The sequence below is a fragment of the Neofelis nebulosa genome, chromosome 16, assembly GCF_028018385.1.
Source record: "Neofelis nebulosa isolate mNeoNeb1 chromosome 16, mNeoNeb1.pri, whole genome shotgun sequence".
Lineage (NCBI taxonomy): Eukaryota > Metazoa > Chordata > Mammalia > Carnivora > Felidae > Neofelis > Neofelis nebulosa.
Genome location: NC_080797.1, coordinates 19,843,431 through 19,860,402, shown reverse-complemented (window position 1 = coordinate 19,860,402; position 16,972 = coordinate 19,843,431). Strand labels below are relative to the sequence as shown.

At 48.4% G+C, this 16,972-nt stretch overlaps 2 protein-coding genes across 3 annotated transcripts in view; one reads left to right on the top strand and one right to left on the bottom strand.

Moving 5' to 3' along the window:
* The first annotated feature begins 74 nt into the window (after positions 1-74).
* LOC131498139 (CMRF35-like molecule 5) lies at positions 75-7,254 on the top strand. Of its 2 annotated transcripts, none has more exons than XM_058705060.1 (4): positions 75-419; positions 1,811-2,140; positions 3,609-3,720; positions 6,151-7,254. In XM_058705060.1, exons 1-4 carry the CDS (start codon positions 380-382, stop codon positions 6,302-6,304), a joined length of 636 nt encoding a protein of 211 aa, XP_058561043.1. In that variant the 5' UTR covers positions 75-379; the 3' UTR covers positions 6,305-7,254. The 2 variants fall into 2 exon arrangements, with proteins under 2 accessions (XP_058561043.1, XP_058561042.1); XM_058705059.1 differs by having other exon boundaries at positions 87-419; positions 3,594-3,720.
* Positions 7,255-16,204: 8,950 nt separating this feature from the next.
* Positions 16,205-16,972, bottom strand: part of LOC131498145 (CMRF35-like molecule 5) — a 32,308-nt gene continuing 31,540 nt past the window's right edge. The window contains exon 3 of the mRNA XM_058705070.1: positions 16,205-16,396. Coding sequence (XP_058561053.1) covers positions 16,218-16,396 — 179 coding nt within the window. The 3' untranslated portion in view covers positions 16,205-16,217. The remainder of the gene's footprint in view (positions 16,397-16,972) is intronic.

Sequence of the window (16,972 nt, the reverse complement as noted above, 5' to 3'; positions counted from 1 at the left end):
GAGGTGGGGAGCGGGGCTGGGAGATGGGGTACAGGAAGTAGGTGTGCACAGACAGGAGGTGGTGCTAGGGAGGGGAGGGGCAGAGCTCTCGCCAGAGAGAAGGTCTTCAGGGTCACCCTCCAGGGGGTGCCGAGTTAAGCAGCCAGAGCAAGGAGAGGGGACACCACATCACTTCAGCCATAAGCTCCCAACGGACAGCACTACTTTGCAATTGATGAATGAAATTAGGAAGTAACTGAAGAAAAATTAAGAAAAGTAGATGAGAGAAACAAAAACGAATATTTTAGAGAAATAGAAGGCAGTTTGACTCTGAGCTCTGTTCCAGTCCCCAGAGGACAGCTGGCATTTGCTGAGCACCAGGGAGACAACCAAGCGGGACATGTGGCTGCTCCCGGTTCTGTTCCTTCTTGTCATCCAGGGTGAGTGAGTCGGGGCTCTAGGATCAAGCACCTGCAGGGTGGAGGAGGGGAACACAGACAGGGTCTGCATGGGAGGAAGTGGCAGAGCCTTTCATTCATCCAGACACTTATTCATTTAAAATTTTTTTTTTAATGTTTTGTTACCTGACAGGTACTAAGTTAGGTGTTGGGGAAGGAAATAAAAATAAATAGCACAAATGGTGTCCGTTTTCTAGGGCACAGTTTGTCAACTTGTGGTAGATAGATCCTAAGACAGATGATGGATGGGTGGATGGATGGATGGATGGATGGACAGATGGATAGATGATAGATAGTTGCACACACACACACATATATGCACACACACATAAATGCATGAATTCCTGAGGAACTCTGAAGAAGCCAGATGCTCGGGCTCCAGCAGAAAGCCACTCAGTTAAGGTGGAGATCGGGCATCTGGATCATTTAAGCCTGTACATTTGGTCTTGAACTATAGCTTGAGCCAGGATCCTTTTTTCCGAAGACCTCAGACAACAGAGAGGAAGGCAAGCAGCAAAACCAGGGTGACAGGCTCTCTGGAGAGTTGCTCATCCCGACACACCAGCCTGCCTGGGTCTCTGCTCTGGATGATCTAAAGACAGATCATCATCTAGTGTCCTTAGCATGATACCTGAGACAGGGACTAAGTGGTCTGGTGGCACCAGCAGCGACCAAGTTGGCTACAGAAAGGGAGAAACTGTTTGAGCTGAGCCTGGAAGGATGAATATAAGAGTTTGATTCCTTCAAGCAAAGAAGAAAGCACATTCCTGGTAGAGGGAGGAGCTTGTACAAAGGTATGAAGACACAGAAGAACAAGGTGTATACGTAAAAAAAACAACAACAACAACAACAAAACAAGCAATCACCTGTGTGAGAGAGAGAGAGAGAGAGAGAGAGAGAGAGAGAGTGTGTGTGTGTGTGTGTGTATTTAGTTCCATGCCAGTTCCGTGTGATTCAGAGGCTGAGGTTTTGTTGGGGGGCGCAGGTAGAGTATCAGAGGCATAGATGGGGAGGGGGCCACACTGTCTCACCAGCTCTGGGATTCAGAAATACACCTGTGGCTGCAGTGTGTGCTCTGTGCTGCTGGGAGAGGTGCTGCTTGAGGTCAGGCAGGGGACAGTGGTCAGTAGGATGGTGAGTGTGCAGAGAGCCCTGTATTGGTTAGGAGAGTTAGGAGCCTCAAGGGGGATTCACAAGAGGGGTGACAGAAAAGAAATCCTGCAGGGGATGAAGGGACAGACGGGATGTGGCAATTAGACAGAGGGCAGAGGCTCCTGGCTGGTCTTCAGGGCAGGGCCAGAAGCCCAAGCGGCACCCGGGTCAGCCCTGGGCTCACGAAAGGATAAGATGCATGTTGGGTTTCTGTTTTCTAGGCCACTTCTGCACCCGTGAGGGAAAAAAGGTGAGAGGCACATTGGGGGGCACACTGACTGTGCGCTGTGCATACGGTCCGGGATGGGAATCCTACAAGAAGTGGTTGTGTCGCGGGAATGACTGGGATTCCTGCAAAATCCTTGTGAAAACCACTGGGTCAGAGCAACTGGTGAAGAAGGGCCAAGTGTCCATCCAGGACAATCACAGCCGACGCACATTCACCATGACCTTGGAGGATCTCCAGCAGGACGACGCAGACACTTACTGGTGTGGGATCGAGCAATTTGGCACTGACGTGGGGATCGAATTTTCCGTGATTGTCAATCCAGGTAAGAACCACCCATCCTGTGCTCTGGGGTCCTGGGACCCACCCCCAGAGGAGTCAGGACTGTTTCTCTGCCTTCCCCAATGGAGGGAGAGGAGTCTCGAAACTTGCCTGAGACTACACGTGTGCATGTGTTTGTGTGGGTGGGGGGCACCAAGATTCTGGGACACACTGGAAGAAAGTGCGAGCCCCCACAACTCCGCATGTCTCCATCTGGTCTCCCCAGAGGGAGCAGAGAAGGGCAGACTCAACCAGGACAGGCTTGTCCAGGGAAGGCAGCTCCTCTTTTCCCGGTCACGTTCACGTCAGCACATCCCAGCCTGCATGGGGTGATGTCAGGCATACAGGGAGGGGTGGGGTACTAGAAAGCCATGATCCTGATGGTCTCAGCTACAGAACAAGTGACCTTCTCCATGCCCCCTCCCTGCTCCCCTCTCTCCTCTGGCAACATCAGCACAAGGGAGCAGGTGAGGAACCGTGAGCCCATATTTAGGAGAATGAAAAGCAGGTTCCACTATGGTGCAGACACCTTCTCTTCTGCCTCTATCCTTGGAGAGACCCTGGGCTCCCCTGCAGCTGCCCCAGAAGCACTAGGCCCTCCCTGGAGACAAGCCTGGAAGGAGAGTCAGGCTGTAGCCCCCGTCTCACAGCTCTGCCTCTGGACCCCTAAGTCTTGTCTCCAACACACAGACACACAGACACTAAGGAGGTTTACATTTGCTACTGATTGCTCCATTTCTAAAGCAGAGAAAAATCTCTTCAAACTTAGAATATGCAAATATGGTGTGCAAATATGTGCAGTGGGGACGGATGCTGGTCTTAGAATGTTCTAGAAATTAACTGAAAAGAAATTAACACCACAAAGGTGGTGGGTGTGTGCAAGGGTGGAGGAGGAGTTGGTACCAGAGAATTGGAGTCTGGACCCTTGACCCAGATGACCTTCCCTGGGCAGGCCTGGAGAAGTAAGAAAGCAAGCCCTGGGGAGGAAGGAAGGACCGCAGGGGGAAGCAGGGGCTGTGGAAACTCGGCAGTCCCAGGAGACAGGGGACCCTGGGCCTGCCAGCTCATGGGTCACATCGCTTCAGGGCAGCTGGCACAGAGCCTGCTTCAGGCCAGGCTGAGACTCAGAAAGGAGCCTGCCTGGCTGATTTAAGGCTCCAGGGATTGGGAACATGGTTCTGACATGCTCAGCTGTGCCCAGCAGGACACTGAAATGAAACTGAATGGGAATTGCCCACATAACCAGTAACTCCAATATCTCACATGGTGGTAAACTGGTGATTCTCTGCAAATCAGTAATCGTTTGTTTGGAATAATGCCAAAAAGATGCAAGAGAAAACCAACGTGGCTGAGCAGTGGCACTAAGACAGAAAGGTTCTGCACCCCTGGGGGTGGGGTGTGGAGACCATGGGAGCCACCTGTGACACTCACAACCATGCTCTGCTCTGTGTGTTTAGCCCCTAATCCAACAGACTCTCCCAAGCCTGTAGCGAGAACAACGCTGCCCAGTTGGACTTCCTCTCGTCCATTTCCCCAGGGCATCAACAGCAGCCAGCCCATGGATTTGAATAGCCCGCTAACCAGGTGAGCAGAGCTGGACCCACAGACCTTTCCCACTGTTGCCTTGGGACAGCTCTCCTCGGGACACTCTCACAGGGACCCCCATTGGCCCCCCTGATGTTTCCTCTGCTGGGGAGAAACAGCGAGGTCTGTGCTGGGTCCCCTCTTTGTACCTCTGAGTCCTTAAAGAGCTCCCCCTCCCCACAAGAAACCTAGGCAAAGTTGTTCAGCTGGGCTGCAGGAGAGAAGCTTCTGGTCTCCTTCTGACCTGCCTCCCGACCCCCAAGCAGCCAAAACAGGCACAGGTGCTTTCAGCCTCAAGTTGCCAGAAGGGAAGGGCTCTGGATTAGCTCCCTGTGGCTGCTGGAGCAAATCACCACCACCCTGGTGGCTGAAGACAAAACGATGCTATGATCTTAAAGTTCTGGAGACAAGGTCTGGGATGAGGCTCACTGGGATAAACTCAAGGTGCTGGCAGGGCTGGCTCTTCCTGGAGGCTCTAAGGGAGAAGTGCTTCCTTGTCTTTTCCAGCTTCTGGAGGATGCTGCACCCCTGGCTCATGGTCCCTCCATCTGCACAGCCAGCAGGGGTGGTCAAGTCTTTCTCACCCTCATTACTCTGACACTGGCTCTCCCGTGTGCTTTCATTTATAAAGACACTGGTGATTCTATAGGATCCACCCAGATATCCCAGGATCACCTCCCCATCTCAAGGTCAGCTGCTGGCAAACTTAAATCCATCTGTATCATTAATTCCCCCATGCCATGTAACATAACACATTCACAGGTCTGGGGATTAGGACATTTTTGAGGGGGGGCATTATTCTGCCCACAGACAGTCAAGCAGGTACCTGTTCCATGGATCCAGCCCTCCCCTCCCCAAGTGCTAGGGAAATGCTGGGAAGGAATGGGAAGCTGACATTTCTGCTTTCTCACATTCCCAACATGGTCAATCGACAGGCTGGGCCATCAGTCTGAAACCCACCCCCTCCACAGGCATCCAAAGAACAATCAATTAACTCTTTCTTCAAAGGGCAAACACCCTGCCCCAGTTTCACCCCATCCGAGTTCAGGGTGAAGGTGCGTTTCCTCCCAGAAGTCCCCTTCACCGCCTCCCTTCTGGTACAGTCTCTCTTCCTTCCCTTCTCAAGGATCCTACTCCTTGGAGCTGCCCTGCTGGATGGTGTGTTCGGTTATGTGTGCAGCCAGGCACTTGGTTCATGCTTCACGATCGGCCTCTGTCCTGCTCGTGACTATTTAAAGACCAGTTGTTCTGTGGAGTCAGGAGGGGAGGATGTGGAACTTTTAGGGGACTGAGGGGCACAGGAGGAAGCCTGCAGGTGGAGAGATGGGGCGGCAGCTCCACAGAAAGTGGAGAGTGGGAAAAGAACGTAGTGGGTTCAAGGATAATCTAGGAAGTACAAAGCACCGTGTCTTCTCTCTCAAGAGAACCCCCTGTGAAATGAACATGACAAACCTTGCTCAAGGCAGGTAGAAGGAGAGAACAAGGCCAGCCTGCAGGGGGTCCTGGCACTGCTTGTAGGGGAGGGGATGAGGCAGAGGTTGAGGGGGACAGATTCTGGATACTGATGGGGGACTCCTAAGGGGACATATATGAGCAAGGGCCCAATGGTCCACTAGACCACGTGTCCACTGTCCAGGGTGTATGCGATAGTGCACCTGCTATGTGCTACCAGATGGGGCTCAGAGCCAGGAGAGACCCCTCCCAGGGGAAGCTAGAACGTAAATTGCCAGATTACCAGGAAGAGGTATCTTCCTCTGCTTCAAAGAGGTGATATGAGGTCTGAGCTGGAAGTACAGGCAGAATTTATACAAGGTGGGACAGACGTAGATTCAAATAGGCAAAGGCAAATCTTTGGTCCTGGCTGGCCTGCTGGTGAAGTGGAGGGGATTTGGGGGAGGCGGCAGACAAGCAGGATGAAATCAGGGTGCAGAGGTGCTGGAGCCCAGGCTAAGGCTGCTGGGAGGCCCCTGAATGCTTCGCCTTGGGCAGCATGGCCGTGCCCTCAGAGGGGCTTTTGGGCAGGGACCGGGGCTGGCCTGTCCTCCAGGTCTGGGGGCAAGAGTGAGGGTGGACAGGAAGGGCCTGGAGCGGCCCCTGAAGAGGGACCCCACTCCTGTCAGCACGATCCCTGCTCAGGGCCCTGCTACACAACCTTCACTTGGTGCTTTTGACCTTTGTGAAGTTGCCCTGCTTGGGTCCTGCTGTGACTGTGATGTGGGGAGTCCGGGGGACTCCAGGGGAAGATACGTCAGTCTGAGCAGGAGAAACACAGCCCTCTCCCCCACCATGGACACCCCCGCACCCTCTGAGCTCTGGTCAGGGAAAGGGCAATGATTACATTTCCGAGACAGATGGGGGTCCCTGTTAGGTGAGGACTCCCCGCATCCTGCCGTCAGGAATAAACTCTGGCTCCCTCCCTGCTCTGCACAGGTCGGGGACCATTGCCTCCACTGTGGAAGCAGAGAGAAGAAAGGGTGTACTCTCATTCCACCATCGGTCCTCAGCCGCACCTGTAATCTCTCCTGTGTGGATCCTCCTGGTACCTCCTTTCCTTGCCACCCTCGAGTTGCTCTGCCAAGGATAAATGACCCTTTCATCATTCAGGACTCTGGCCAACGATGGGTTTCCAATTCCAGTAAGCATAAAACCTGGGTTAAACCAAAAAGTTCCAGAGTGTGTCCACAGGGACAAAGACCCCCTGATGGGCCAGCTGCTCAGAGGCCCGCCGATTCCACCTTCTGCTGCATCAGTGCCTCCAAGAAAGAATTCCTTGAATGTAAAAGATGGAAAGCAGGGTTGGACCATCGCCCGAACCACATCTGACCTGTTTGCCTTTTACATTTCCTATGAAATCTGTGGCTTTCTTTGCTCTTTTGAGATTATTTGGGGGGACACCATTTCAATGTTTTATATGTGAGAGGACAACCCTTCCATTCTAGAGGGAGGGAAATGACTCTAAATCCAACGCTAGAATCCGAATGTGTCCGGGAAACGGGCAGTTGTGTGTGCAAATTTGTCCATAGTGGTTGAAGTTACTCTTTCCCCCTTTGTAAATAGTAAGTGTTTTGCAGCAGGGCTTTGTAACCATGTAAATATCCGCCTGTCCCTGCATCTACATCGGTGGCCTCTAAGCACAGGGGACTCATGCAGTCATCACCAGAACAGCTCATTTCTGTCCCTCCAGTTGTCTCTTGGCCTCACTGGTCCTTAGGTGCAGGGGTTCCAGGGACCGTTTGGACTCTTCCATCAAGATGGAACAGATCTGTCCCCTCCTCACCCATGACACTGTCCATCCCCCAGACAGCTCAGACCCACCATCACCCACTCCTGGATTTGGCCTGGCCTTTGGCATTTATGTCCCGACCCCATGAACACTCTCACCCCCACGCCCAGCTGAGCAACACAGCCCAGGATGCCCAGCCCTTCCTTTTTAACTTCCTCTACTCAGTCATCAAAAACTAATAACACAAGCCTTTTTCTTTTTTAATTTTCAAAGTTATACATGTTTCCTCTCAATAATGATTTGGGTTTTGGGTTTGTTTGTTTTTTGTTTTTTTTTTTTCTCTTCCACTTACATTCTTCCTGGGCTCTGTCTGCTCTTTTTTTGTGTCCTTATTTTATTTTATTTTATTTTATTTTGTTTTATTTTATTTTATTTTATTTTTAATCCCACAAATGCAAGGTCGGTTTTTTATTAACTTTTTATTTTTTTAATACGAAATTTATTGTCAAATTGGTTTCCATACAATACCTAGTGCTCAGATATTTTATTTTGAACGATTTTGGGGACCTCTATCTCTTTTCTGAGTTCCTTCTTTAGAGAGGTCATGTTGTCCATAATTTCTTCGAGACTGAGCTGAACTGGCCAGCTGGACTCTTCCTCTGTGTCCTGGGGCCCTGGCGCTCACAAAGGAAGTTCTACAGCTGCATATTGCTGGCACTGTGTTCCTCTCCTTGAGTCCATCAGTTAGGAAAGGTGCTGGTTCATTTTCGAGTAGAACCTTCCTTTGAATGTGGTCGGGGCACTGCAGAGAGGGTGTGGGTGGGCAGCGGGGCGTTCTGCAGAGGCGGGTGGCTTCTTGTGGGGAACACCTCCCACCAGTGCTGACAGCTCCAGCCCACATGGTTCTGGTTCGCGCCTCTAAAAAGGGCAAGACCTCCAGGCCCAGCAGCCCGTGCACGTTACCGCATGAGGAGTCCGGCCCCAGGTTTCCGCCGCAGGGCTGAGTCTCCCAGGGGCCTCCCCCCAGCCCTCTGTGCATCCGGCAGAGGCAGCATGTTCCTTGAACCATCCTGCCTGGGGCTGGGACATCAAGTTCTCTCTGCTTAGATCTTCCGTGGGGCACAAAACAGCGATATTTCTGTCATGTCATAGATTCTGTGGTCAAGAATTCGGACGGAGTGCAGCAGGGATGGCCTGTCTCTGCTCTAAAAAGTCTGGGCCTTAGCTGAGAAGACATAATGGCGGTGGTGGGGGAGGGATCTAAATGGCTGGGTGCTGCTCTCATCTGGAAACTTCTTTTCTGCGTGTCTGGAACATGCGCCAAGACTGAGTTCAATCTCGATAGTTGACCTGAGATCCTACAGGAGGCCTCTCCGTGTGGAGCTGTGTTCTGAGAAGGAGAGTCTCCAGAGCAAGTGTTTCAAGAGACGGAGGACAGAGTAACAGGGTTCCTTTGGGCCTGGCCTCAGAAGTCACACAGGGTCACCATACTCTATCCATGCATTGTGACAAGACAAGTATTGGTTCTTGGAAGGGAAAAAATGCTACTCTTTAATATACAAAACATAGATGATCAATTGACAGATGGCTCGATTGATCGATATATAGAACATAGGCATATATAGGCATATATCTTTGGTATTAAAATTTCATACCCATGGTGGGGATTCTAGTAAAAGTATGTCTAAACAGGCTCCTTAGGAAGATACTTATAGGGAAAAGTTGGGAATCTGCTCTAGGCTACTGACCTCACGGCCCCAGCCCACCCAGACTCAAGGGGAGGAGACACACCCCCAACTCTAATAACAGGAGTGTCAAGAAATTTACAGTCCCTGTTTAGAGCTGCCACCTGGAAGAATCTTTTTTTTTAATGTTTATTTATTATTTTTGAAGGACAGAGAGACACCATGAGCAGGGGAGGGGAGGAGCAGAGAGAGAGAGGGAGACACAGAATCTGAAGCAGGCTCCAGGCTCTAAGCTGTCAGCACAGAGCCTGACACGGGGCTCGAACTCACAAACCATGAGATCATGACCCAAGCCAAAGTCGGATGCTTAACCAACTGAGCCCCCCAGGAGTCCCAATTGCTTTTGGAAGACTCTTAACATAGTGCCTTCACATCACATTAAAGAATGAGGAGCCAGGAAGGGCTGAGGCCCCGGACCCCCAGTCATAATGCCAGGGAGCAGATTTGGACCTGCCCCAAGGAGGTCCACACAGCAATCCTTCAAGTCCATCTGTGCACTGGACAGGTCAGTTCCCAAGCCTGCTGGGGGCACCATGTGGCCCCAGTGTAAGTACTAGGCAGACACAACAACGCTCTGCACTTTCTCTGCTTTACTCACTGGTCACAGACCGCATCCGAGACTTGCATGAACTTACGAATAGGTTTTGCTTGGATCACAATATTTATTTAAGTGGAGGTTGTTGCCTACATGTAAACATGAGCCATTTCACTTCTGACTTCTTTTTTAAAAGCAGAAATGCCGGAACACAGTGGGTCCACGATGCTACATGCTCCACAGGGTCATCAGAGTGTTTAAGACCTTCCAGGGGCTCCAAGGGTTCCGGGACACCACTAAAGCACACAGATTAGGAAGGAAAAAATAAAACTGTGCCTTTGTACAGGCAACACGATTGTGTAGAAAATCCTAAGGAATCTATCAAAAAAATTTTACCAAACTGCTAGAACTGGTAAATTAATTTAACAAGTCACAGGAATAAAGATCGATACACACGCACATACACACATATACACGCATACATACACACACACACACACTTACACACATGCACACGGAGACACATGCATACACATGGACACTGACACACGCAGAGACACACACATGCATGCACACACATACACACATACATACACTCACACATACACACATACACTAACACATATACATACATAAACACATACACATAAACACACACATATACACACCTACACACACACTATCTTACTTGTAAACTAGCAATGAGCATGTAGAAAATGAAACGAAAAGCACCGTGTTGTTCATGAGTGCTCAAAAAGAAGACAAAATACCCAGGTATAAATCTAACAGAACACATGCAACATCCAGATACTTAAATTTACAAAACACTGGTGATAGAAGCCAAGGAATATTTAACTAAATTGCAAGAGGTACCATGTTTATGGACTGGAAGACTCAACATAGTAAAGATGTCAATGTTCCCAGTATTGATCTATAAGTTTAATACGATTCCGATCAAAATACCAGGAAGATTGTTTTGGTAGATACACACAAACTTACTTGAAAATTTATCTGGAAAGGCAAAGAAACGAGAATGCTTGAAATAATTTTGGAACAGAATAAAGTGCATCATAAGCTTCTTTCTTGCCCGTCATTGTGTTTCCTATACCACCCCATCTGTGTTTTATTAATAAGGTCTGGACGTGCCTCCTTGGTTGAATTTCTCCTTCAGCCAAGTCCTGAGCCAGTCCCAGCTCTCCTTGAGGTGTCACAAATGGCCCTGCCCTTGTGGGAGCCACGCCAGGGTACAGGTTCTGAGTGTGGCGGCCCTGCCTGCAAACTCAGTGCTCCGGAGCTTGGAGTGTTTTCTGGAAACTGGCATCACTAGCCCAGGGAAGGCTTGGGCTTGGTGGAGACGAGAGGGCTGCTCCACACACAAGGAGTTGAGTGAAGATGGTGACACGTGCTTATAACAGACTGCGCACCTCGCTGCAAACTTCAGGGAGGGAGCCGTTGACAAGCATTCAAACCCAACAGAGCCTTCTCCGGGGGTGGGGGTGGGGTTATGTGTTAGCACCTGGGATACATAGACGGTTATATACAAGGAGGCTTATGTCATAAGTGATCATTGTGTTATGAAAAAATTGATGAGCTTGGAAATAAGTCTTATAAGTAGAGCAATGACTTGGATATAGAAATATTTCTCTTTGAATCTTGGCTGACTCTTATGAACTGGTCTGGAGTAAAATATATGCATCTTTGCATGTCTCGTTTCATAGGATTGCGGTAAGAATTGGGTTAGATTGTGTGGAAAACCATGTAATGCAGGGATTAGCCCAATTAGTATTATTTCTCTGCTCCCCTCCCCTTTACTGGACATAAAACAATATTCCTGATTTTCAGAATGTGGTCATCAGGATTAAAGTAGCCGATTTCTTTAGGGCTCGGTACGTGCTCACCTGTGGGAAGCATCTTACCATCAGCTCCTCCTCTTCTTCAGCTGGGTGAGGTTTTTCCGAGCTCACCCCCTCCTCTCTTTGTGTCCTCATCTCTTCCCTTCCCCATCACCAGCCGTGCCCCACACCATTGTCACCCAGACCTGCCCAGTCCCACTCACCTGGGACAGAGAGCAGCAGCAAAGCCGATGGCAGCCACATGGCCCCGTCCCTCTGGGTGTCTCTCCTGCTGCAGCTGGAACCCCTCACCCAGGGGCCGCTCACCCTGTCCCCCCTCTTCTGCAATTCTTGGCACTTCTCTGCTTCCTTCTTCAGCCTCTTGGTTCTGTTCTCAGGGCTGGTCAGAAAATGGGGGAAGCGAGAGGCTCAGAGCATCATGTGGCCAGTCGATTACTTGCTAAAGTTCATCCTCAGAAACATTTGAATGCACCGTTCTGCTTTCTGTTCCTGTGAAGATCATGCCCTTACTATGACTGCACCCGCAACAGCCGACACACCCTCCTATCACACAGTAGGGTGGTCCCAGCTGACTTCCATCTAGATTTTCCCACCCCGTCCTCCTATCTAGGAATAGCAAATGTCTTGTGGCTGGCATGTTTGAGAAATCACGTGGAGGCATGTGAAGCTGCTGAGGAGCATATGGAGGTCAGAGAACTGGAAGGCTGCTTAGTCTGCAAATGTTCAGTGCATCGATGGTGACAGGCACTCAGTTAAGAACAGTGGGCAGAACAGTGGGCAGGTGGAGGCATGGTTAGATTCTGGACATTGATATTTTGAAGAAAGAGCAGCAGGATAGCTTAAAACTTTTTTGATGTTTATTTATGTTTTGAGAGAGAGAGAGAGAGGGACAGGGTGAGAGCAGGGGAGGAGCAGAGAGAGAAGGAGACACAGACCCGAAGCAGGCTCCAGGCTCCCAGCTGTCAGCACACAGACCAACGCGGGGCTCAAACTCAGGCAACATGAGATCATGACCTGAGCCAAAGTGAGATGCCCAACCAACTGAGCCATCCAGGCGCCCCAGAGCAGCAGGATATCTTAACAGATTAGATATGAGCAAGAGAGGAATCAGGGGCCACTCCTAAGTTCAAGGCTGAGCACCTGGGAGTTTGGGAACGCAATGAACCAAAATGGGCAAAGCTGGGCTTGCAGGAAGAACAGATTCTGGTTTGGAATTGAAGGTGTCTGTTAGTCACCTGCCATGGACTGCGTGTCTGTGTCCTCCCCCAAATTCATATGTCGAAGCCCTAATCAGGGGTAATGCCAAGGACCCACCCATTGAGAAGTCTTTCCAAGTGTCTAGAATAACAGTGGAGGAGATTTTGGGGGGTCCTTACCTGCATGCCACAGATCAGAGAGTGCTGAGATGAAAAGCTGAGCCTAGCATGGTGTCTGACCCCGCCTCCACACCCATGTCCGCCCCCACCCCCACCACTCTGCCCCAGCTTCGCCCCATGTGGGATTTGATGTCCTACACCCAGTCACCACCCGTGGAGATGCTCTTCTCACCCCTTTTGGGTTCTGCCATCCCAGCCTGGGCTGACCCTCGGTGCGGACGGCTTCCTCAGCCGGCTTGGACCCTGACACCCACGCCGAGATGCCTCTCACTTGGATGCCCTCCGTACTTGCCTGGACTCCCAGCCCCCACAATACCATCTGATTTGGAACAACACATTAAAACTATCTCTGGACTCTGTGCCCTAAAAGACGAAGACTTCTGCATCTCACCCATGGCCCACCGTCCTCTTCCCAGTGCTGATTTTCTCAGAATGGTGTTCTTTGCCTCTATGACACTTATACTCTCTTCTGTAATCGTTCCCACCATTGCTTAGGGGTTTTATGCTTAGGGTAAAACATTCATTGTTGACCACAGCTTCTCTTTTTTCACTATTTAACTTCACCCTTTGTTGGCAGACTTTGATCATGATGTATATTTTCTATTTTGAAAGGGCTCATGGGTGCTATATTTCATAAGGTCTTGCATTCACGAGACAGTTGTCAGAGCATTCCGGAATATTCTGTCATTTGCTCAGAACATATAGATTCTCCTTCACTGTGTGTTGGGATGCAGTGTTGTTATGAAACAAGAGTATTTCTGTCACACACCATGTGATCCTTCTGGTAAGACCTTCTGATGTGATCATCGTTTCTGATACCAGCCCAGATGATTCTGTTTATTTTATTTTATTATTTTTTATTTTTTTAATGTTTATTTTTGAAGGAGAGAGAGACAGAGTGTGAGTGGGGGAGGGGCAGAGAGAGAGGGAGACACAGAGTCGGAAGCAGGCTCTGGGCTCTGAGCTGTCAGCACAGAGCCGGACGTGGGGCTTGAACCCACAAACTGTGAGATCATGACCTGAGCCGAAGTCGGACGCTCAACCGACTGAGCCACCCAGTCCCCCCAGATGATTCTGTTTATCCACAAGGTTCGATAACTTCATACCATTCTGGTTGTGGATCATCTGTATCAGTTCCTTTCCTGGGTCCCCGGGTGGGCTTTCAATGACAGCCTGAAAGATCTCTTTGTTTCCACATAGTTTTTAATTCAATTCAATTATGTTTACTTTTGGCTTCTCATTTCTCCTCCAAGGGAATAGCTGGGGTACATTTGTGGCATCACCTCTCTGTCTCCTGTACCAATGTCTGCCTCTCCACACGTTATACTATGTTCACGTAACTGTCACTTCAGGAAATGTCTACAAGGTACCACGTCTGTGCATTTTCAGGCACGTTTATCATTGGGTTTTGTGGTTGTTTCATTCTTTCTTTTGGGCAATATTGTCTTTCTTTTCTGCTCCTTTTCATTTTTTTAATGTTTATTTACTCTGAGAGAGAGAGAGAGAGAGAGAGAGAGAGAGAGAGAGAACCCCAAGCCTGCTTGGCACAGAGCCTGATGTGGGACTCGATCCCACAAACCGCAAGATTGTGACCTGAGGTGAAATCAAGAGTTGGACGCTTAACCAATTGAACCACCCAAGCACCCCATTGTCTCTTTCTCTTCTGCTCCTTATCTTTCCTGAGATCTGCTGTCTCACTTTCCATCACTCTATCTTGCACTCCACTCTCTTTATGTTCTAGATTCATCCTGTTGTCTATCATTTCCTTTAGACTAAATACAGCTACTTATAGGTACTGATTTTCCTATGCTTCTTTGGACATTTCCTCTCATGAAGTCTGCTTTTTATTTGCTTTGTGCAAAAAAAAATGTTTGTTTTATTGTTTTTCACCTATCAGCTTTTGAAAGTGTTATTCCCCTTTTGAATTAAAGTTGGTGTTTGCCTAAGTCTAGTGTGGGGAGGGAGGTGGCTGGGAGGGTCTGCAAGCTAGAGCAGATGGTGGCCTGGAACCTTCCACTCGTGCTGAAGGCAGGTGTCCTGTTGGTTCTCAGCTCACCCAGCATCACCCATCTGGTGGCTGTGTGCTTGGCTGCCTAGAACTACTCCTTCTCCCTTGTCTCATTCACCCCCCACCCTCCACATCATTCTCCACTGCCTGGGGGCCCAGGTCATGTGTAATCAATATGCCAAATCTGCCAATCAGAGTGTAAAGATAAAAAATTGACAACACCCAATGTTGGGGATGGGGGCTGGCCATTTATTAACAAATTCAGACAAGGGTAGAAATATTTACAACTTCTTTGGTTATATCCATCAAATTTGGAAAAATGCACAGACCTGTGGCAGAGCTATATTTTCATAGGAATGTACTCTGCAGGTATATCCATAAATGTGTATCAATCCACATATGCAAGGAGTTTCATTGTACAGTTGCATGTAGTTGCAAAAACTCAAACAACTGAAATGTCCATCATGAGAGAAAAAAAATTAAACAAGTCATGATATGTAGATATCATGGAATACTGTGAAGCCATTACAAACAAAAATCTACACATACTAGTATGGAATGATTTTTAAAATACACTCAGTGAAGAAGACAAGGTGTAGAACAAGAAGTGCGATTTTTCTATGAGGGAGGGAAAGAATATATGCTGATAAATATGTTTTAGATGCATAGGATTTCTCCAACCCACACACATACACTGGCTATAGTCTTTATACCTTTGGGTAGGGGACTAGGGTAGAAGTCAGAACACACTTTTTTTTTTTCTTCACTTTTGTACTTTAAAAACATTTCTCTTCCTAAATATTCACAAATAAATATAAAAGTTGGCGTATCTGCCCAGTGTTTCACTAGCTCCCTCCTGCTAAGGAGATGCCACATGGTGCACAAAGGAAGAGTTCTCCTCTGGGTCAATGGCTATGTTAACTTTGACCCATAGTCATGATCCCAGGGTTGTGGGATTGAGCCCTGAGTCAGACTCCATGCTGGGCGTGGAACCTCCTTAAGATTCTCTCTCTTTGTCCCTCTGCCCTCTTCCTCCTCCTCCTCCTCTTTCTCCTCCTCCTCCTCCTCCTTCTTCTTTTTCTTCTTCTCCTTCTCCTTCTTCTCCTTCTCCTTCTTCTCCTTCTCCTCCTCCTCTTCCTCCTCCTTCTCCCCCTCTTCTTCTTCTTCTTCTTCTTCTTCTTCTTCTTCTTCTTCTTCTTCTTCTTCTTCTCTCTGTCTTTCTTGCCTCTTTCTCTTAAAAAAACAAAAGAATATGCAGATCACGACAAGCTGGATGAGGAGTCACAACCACCCACATGGGTGGGCAGGTAGGTAGCTCCCTCAATAGCCACACTCCCACTTTGGGGACACGAATCACCCAGGACATTTTAATGAAATGTCCAGTTTCAATACACCCACACAATGGAAGCAGAGTCACAAAATGTATTGCTTACAGATCCAAGGGAGAGGCATTCAGTGAGCCTGGGGAAAGGCAGTCCCACATCCCGACCACAGAGAGCAGGGGACTGACAGTGGGGTGATGGCCCCTGTGACTTACAAGGGGATTGAGGAAGAGGTCACTGATTTTCCACAGAATCAACTCCAAGTGGTTAATTTAAAGGATTCCCCAGGAAAAGTAAAACAGGAACTTATGGAGGAATTCTAAGCTTGGGTTCTGATCTAAATTTCCAGATTTTGGGTATGAACAGGGTTGCCATTCTGTAAGATGCCTGGGAACAACTCAGAAAAACAACAGCTCATTTTTCTCAAAAGTTGTTTTACTCCCCCCTTATGGCCATGGAGAATGTGCCCTTTCTCTGATTGATGGACACAAGGTGCTTCTTCAGCTCTGATCCAGCAGTCTGAACAACGATGGTGCAGCTACTCAAATCAGCATCTGGACACCAGGACCTCACGTAGGTCTCCCACCCTGGGCCATAGTGACACTGCATGGTCACTTGCAGACGAAAGTAGAAGGAAGGAAATAATGAAGAAAAGAAAAATATTAATGAAATAGATAGGAAATATAAAATAGAGACCAAAAAGCCAACCGTTGTTTTCTTAAAGAAACAAAACCCTTAGCAAGATATTAGTGATAAAAGGAGAGGTCTGAATAATTGACACCAGGAATGAAAACAGGTACTTCACACAATATCCTGTGCATATTAAAAACAAGGTAAGATAATAAGGGATAGGATAATAAAGGAAATCTAAACAAGTTTATGCCAATAAGTTTGAAAATTTAGATGGAATAAACAAATTTCTAGCAAGAATAATGTGATATACTAAAATAGGTACAAAAACCAATAGAAAATCTGAATCATCTTACAACTATTTAAATGAATCAAATCCATTGTTATTGAAGACCACTCACAGGGAGCACCCTCCAGCTCAGTGGGTACAGCATGTGACCCTTGATCTCTGGTATGTAAATTCAAGCCCTATGTTGGGGGTGTAGAGCTTACTTAAAACCAACCACCACAACAAAAACATACCTTTCCTAAAGAAGCCTCCAGACACATACAGCTTCAAT

Coding starts and splice junctions, on each gene's coding strand:
- LOC131498139 (XM_058705059.1), top strand. CDS start 380: ATGTGGCTGCTCCCGGTTCTGTTCCTTCTTGTCATCCAGG. Junction 2,141..3,593: donor TTCCGTGATTGTCAATCCAG/GTAAGAACCACC, acceptor CTGTGTGTTTAG/CCCCTAATCCAACAGACTCT. Junction 3,721..6,150: donor TTGAATAGCCCGCTAACCAG/GTGAGCAGAGCT, acceptor TGCTCTGCACAG/GTCGGGGACCATTGCCTCCA.